The 5162-nt window shown below is 62.5% G+C and overlaps 1 protein-coding gene across 1 annotated transcript; it reads right to left on the reverse strand.

Annotated features, from left to right (window-relative positions):
- Window positions 1-1204: 1204 nt before the first annotated feature.
- KLF2 (KLF transcription factor 2) lies at window positions 1205-3610 on the reverse strand. Its single transcript, XM_057541838.1, has 3 exons — window positions 3424-3610; window positions 2419-3238; window positions 1205-1872 (listed from the first exon to the last, which is right to left on the reverse strand). The coding sequence occupies exons 1-3, from the start codon at window positions 3496-3498 to the stop codon at window positions 1697-1699; spliced, it is 1071 nt and encodes a 356-aa protein (XP_057397821.1). The 5' UTR covers window positions 3499-3610; the 3' UTR covers window positions 1205-1696.
- Window positions 3611-5162: the final 1552 nt, after the last annotated feature.

A 5162-nucleotide genomic window follows, 5' to 3' on the forward strand; every position in this document is an offset into this window, starting at 1 on the left:
TCACACACCCCATCGCCAGCGGAAGTGGGCCCAGGCTCTTTACTCGAGAAAGATGCATCAGATTGTCATCTCCCATTTCTGCTTTTTGTGGATTACCAAACGCTCTCAGCTGTTTCCAGGGCTGCCGTCAGGGGCAGGGGGTGGGGAGGAAGGATGAAGAGAGGGAGGAAGGGAGGAAATCCCAGCCTCTGTCGCAATAGGGCAAGAGTGTTTTAAAACAGGCGCTGCTTACAAGCTATTTTCACTTTCTGGAAAGAACTTGTGCAATTGTTAGTGGCCATGGTTACCCACCCAGGGCCCCGAGAAGGGGGAACCTGCCAGGGAGAGGCACCTCCTCGCCTGATTGAGGTCTTCAGGGTGCTGTACAGGGGTCCTCCCTTGCTCATGAAGGGGCACTGAAGGGGAGTGCCCCTCAGTGGCCGCCTGAGTGGCCACTTCTGGAGTGGCCGCCTCCAGCCAGCAAGGCTGGGGCTCTGATGTGATTCCTTCACACAAGGGCAGCTGCAGGGGAGGGTCTTATAACCCTCCACCACCAGCAACAGGTGGGTTGTTGCAGAAATCCCTCTAGTGGGATTCAGGGACCCCTGGGAGGCAGCCAGACCAGGCTGGCACCCTGACACCACTGTTCCATAGCTACCTCTCTGGGCCTCTGTTTGCTCATCTGGAAAAGCGTACTCACCATCAAATGTGGATTTCATTTTTTTCTAACAGGATGGGGAACTCACCTTAAAAATATAAAAAAAAAATTCTGCTAAAAGGCAAGACTAGTGGAAGGCAAAACAGGTCAGAAACTCAGCATTTTGTCCCTTCCGAAGGAAAAAAAAAAAAAAAAGTCTGCACACTACAGAAGTTTGGCTAAAACCTCAGAAGCTTCCAAAAGGAGGTAAGGCTTTTTTCAGCCCAGAGGAGGCCACGTCAGTGGGACCAGCAGTTTCTCCAGCTCTGGGGAAAAGGAGGCAATTTATGGCTCAGGGAACAATCTTAAAATAACTCTCCCTCAGTCCTAAAAGGCAGTGTTTAAATTTATAGAAAAACCCACAGGTTCCTGGCAGCTGGGGGCTGCAGCTGGCAACCCCAGATGCTGGCCGGGGCAGGACCCACTTCACCCTGCCTCTGCCAGGCTGCCCTCCATCAAAGCTCCCTGATCCTCCCAGCCCCTGCCAAGTGTCCCAAGCCCCCAGCTTCCAAGCAGCCAGACCAGTGCTGTGATTTTTTTCAAAAGATGCAAAACTTTTTTTTTTTAATTAAAAAACAGCAAAATCTTATAAAAATGAACCAGGCAGTCAAAATGCCCACCTGTCTTCCTATTTACAGTAATACAATATCTGTCACAGTCATTATGTACAATATTATAAAAAATGTTGCACAGTACAAATTAAGGCTGTATTTTTCACAAGGCATCAAGCCTCGATCCTCTAGTGTAGACCCGGCAGGGGGGAAGACGACACTTAATTATTGCACCATTTTGAAAACAAAACTCGTCAAGGAGGATTGTGGTCTTCTCCCACCGGGCCTTCAGTCTCTGATGGGGGCCGGGCGTCGTCGTCGTCGTCGTGGGGGGAGCCCCCTCGGTGGCCACGCTGTGCCCGGCCCGGTCCTCTGGGCCCAATAAATACCAGTCACAGTTTGGAAGGGGGCCGTGCCCGGCGCGTGGGACCCGCCACGGCCGCGCGCGGGTGGGCGGGGGGCGTCCAGGCTACATGTGCCGCTTCATGTGCAGAGCCAGGTGGTCCGAGCGTGAGAAGGCACGGTCGCACAGGTGGCACTGGAAGGGCCGGTGGCCCGTGTGCTTGCGGTAGTGGCGCGTGAGTTCGTCGGATCGCGCAAACTTCCAGCCGCAGCCGTCCCAGTTGCAGTGATAGGGCTTTTCGCCTGCAGGGAGGGGGCGAGAGCCGGCCTTAGTTTCCCTCCCGCCTGTGGCTCTGATACTCACAGACACTCACCCTGATTAGTGGCTACTCCGGCGCGCACAACCTACCCCTAACCAGCTCTCTGAAGCGCGCCCCGCTATGTTTTGAACCTCTAGGGATCCTAGGCACGTTATCTGCCATTCCCGGGTCTCCTGATCCTCACTCCCCAGGGGTCCTAAGCGCGCACAGTCCGCTCTGCAATGTCTTTCAGCCACGCCCCCGGGGGGCTCCTAAGCTTGCACCTTCCCGACAGTCTGAGACATAGCATCCCCCTAGGTTTTGTAAGTGTGCATGCCTGCCCAAAGTCCTGAGCCACATTCCCAGGAGGGTCCTACGCGCGCGCCCCGTCCCCAGGCTCCGGAGCAACGCCCCCAGCCAAGCCTCAGGGGGCTTTCTAAGACTTTGCCCCCTCCCCAACCTCTGGGCCACGCCCTCTGGGGGGGGTTCCTAAGCACGCCCTTCCTCCAGCTACCCCCGCATTGGTCCCCAGCCCTTGCTCGCTGCCCACCTGTATGCGTGCGCAGGTGCGCCTTGAGGTGGGAGCTCTTGGTGTAGGTCTTGCCGCAGCCCGCGTAACTGCAGGTGTGCGTGGCGGTGCGTTTGCGCGGCCAGGACCGCCGGCCGCGCTTGGGCTTGGCCTCCAGCAGCTCCAGCGGAGACGCGGGCGGCGTGAGGAGACCTCGGGCGGCTGGCGGCGCCAAGCCCAGAGCTGCTGCGGCGGCGGCCGCGTCGTCGAAGAGGCCGAAGGCGGCGGGCGCGGGCGGCGCGTAATGCAGGCCGGGCCCGGGCGCGCCGAAGCCGGGGCCACCGAAGGGAGGCGGGAAGGGGGCGCGCGGGCCGGGCGCGGGGAGGCGCGCGGGGCCGTCGGGGCTGAGCGGTGGCGTGTCGGGCGGTGGCGGGGGGCGGCCCCCGGGGCCTCGCATGCACGCGGCTGCCGGGCCCGGGGCACCCTCGCGCTTGAGGCCCCGAGGTCCGCGGGCCAGGCCCGGCGCGCAGCCGTAGCCGCCGCCGCCGCCGTCCGCCTCCGGGGGTTCGGCTTTCACCAGGCGGCCCGGCGGCGCCAGCAGGAAGCGACCGTGCAGCGCTGGCCCCGGCGGCACGTCCAGCTCGGGCCGCAGCAGCTCCGACACCAAACCGCCCGCGGGGGCGCCGTAGGGAGGCGGCGCTCCGGGCTCAGTGTAGTAGAACGCAGGCGGCGGGGGCGGCGGCGGCGGCTCCGGGGCGGACTCAGCGCCCAGGCCGTCCAGCCCCATGGACAGGATGAAGTCCAGCACGCTGTTGAGGTCGTCGTCCGTGCCGCCTGCCTCGGGCTCTGCGCGCGGCCAGCGCTGCGGGTGACAGGGCGACAGGCGCGGGCGTGAGCGTGCGGTGGGGCCGGGGATCGCTGCCCGCTGCCTGCGTTCTACTACCCTAAGCCCGTTGTCCCTGCCGCCTGCGTTCTACTACCCCGCAGCCCACGTTCTACTACCCTGAGCCAGCCGCCCCCGCCGCCCGCGGTCCCTGCCGCCCTCACCTCCTGCAGGCCGCGCTCCCGGCACGGGCTGGCGAAAGTGGAGAAGGACGGTAGGATGGGCTCGCTCAGCGCCATGGCTGGGACTCGGGGCTGACGCGGATTCGGGACACCGGTGAGTGACTGCCCGGAGCCGGGCTGGTCGGGACGCGGGCGGGCGGGGAAGGCTCTGCGGGCAGCGGCCGGGCCCGCCCAAGCCTTATAGGCGCGGCGCGCGCGGGGGCCGGGCCAAGGCGGCGGCGGCGGAAACGCGTCCCGGATGGGGACGAGCTCCGGGCGCAGCCTAAATTTAGCCGCGGTATATAAGCCGGCGGGCGGCGGCGGCAGTGGCCACTGAGGCCGCCAGCGCCCTGAGCGGCCGGCTCGGCCCATCGTGCGCAGCTAGGCGGCGCCCCCGGCCCAGGCCCGCCCCCGCCTGTCTCCCCGGCGACGGCGTCAACACACGCTCCACAACAGCAGCGTGACGCTCAGGGATCCCCGGGGCACCCCGTGGGCTCCCGCCTGCGGGAGGACAGGGAGGACCTGGAGCGGGGGCGGCATCCGGGACCCGGGGCCTGCAGGGATCCCTGATGGATGGGGAGATGGGCCCCCGCAGCCACAGAGGGGTCCACAGAATCCTAGGTGGATGAGGTTAACTGGGTCCCGCGAGCTCAGAGTGGCTTTCCCCGGACTCAGCTCCTCATTTTCTGGGAACCCACCAAGCCTGATCCACTGTTATGCCCACCACTCTGTCAAAAGCCTTGCATGATGACAGCAAGAAATGTTAAGTCTTTGAGACGCTCTCCCTCAAGGAAGCCCTTCAGGGCGGGGAAACTGAGGCTCAGGAGATGCTGGGAGACGCTTGAGGTCCTACAGCTGCCAGCAGGCCTGGCGCTTTTACTGACTCATGTAAGTGAGGAGACTCATGACAACGAATCTCACAACACAGACCCAGCACTAGAGGGGCCACAGGGAACAAGCCTCCCCCGTGAGCATGTAAACACCCGCCCCCCGCCAGATGCCCCACACCAGGCATGGGGCCTGCCAGTAACGGACTGTTACTCCTGCTGTTACTGTGTGCTGACCTTGTGTGGGCACTGGGAACACATTTGCCAACAGGCAGACAAATCCCCTTGCCCTTGGGGCTTTCACTGTAGTGGGGGATGGGGGCGGAGAAGTAAAATAAACAACTATATTGGGGAAGGCAGGGGAGGGAGATGGGTAATGAGTGTGTGTGAGAGGGGAGAAAGAGGATAGTGGAATTCTGAACCACACCCAGGAGGAGATGTGTGAGTCAAGACCTGTGGACAAGGGGAGCCAAGTGGGTATCAGAGGGAGAGCATCTCATGGTGTAACCTGGAGCCAGTATCCAGCCCTGGTCTCTTGATTCCAGAACCCATGTTCAGGCCTGGAGGTGTCTGTGGTCAGCCACAGTCCCACGGCCAGGTGGTAAGGGGTGCAGGCAGCTCCTGACCTGGAAGCCTTCCCTGGGGCCAGGAGGGTTTTGTCACTGACAGCACCTGGACCCCCAGAGCCCAGGGCCACTGCAGGGGGTCACCTTGCCATCACAGAGGCACCACAGTCCTGTACCCTCCCAGCTGGAAGGAGCCTCAGCGGTGTGCCACCTCATCGTGATTCATCAGATTGTGGGTTAGGCAAACACTTGTTGATAAGCCCTATTTGCCAGGTGTGGGGCACCCAGAGGTGCTTCAGTCCCAGGCACAGTTGTTGGGGTGGTGGTAGTGCAGGGGTCCCCTCTGCAG

This window comes from Balaenoptera acutorostrata, chromosome 2 (genome assembly GCF_949987535.1).
Source record: "Balaenoptera acutorostrata chromosome 2, mBalAcu1.1, whole genome shotgun sequence".
Lineage (NCBI taxonomy): Eukaryota > Metazoa > Chordata > Mammalia > Artiodactyla > Balaenopteridae > Balaenoptera > Balaenoptera acutorostrata.

Coding starts and splice junctions, on each gene's coding strand:
- KLF2 (XM_057541838.1), bottom strand. CDS start 3,498: ATGGCGCTGAGCGAGCCCATCCTACCGTCCTTCTCCACTTTCGCCAGC. Junction 3,239..3,423: donor GGGAGCGCGGCCTGCAGGAG/GTGAGGGCGGCA, acceptor TGTCACCCGCAG/CGCTGGCCGCGCGCAGAGCC. Junction 1,873..2,418: donor GCACCTGCGCACGCATACAG/GTGGGCAGCGAG, acceptor CCCTCCCTGCAG/GCGAAAAGCCCTATCACTGC.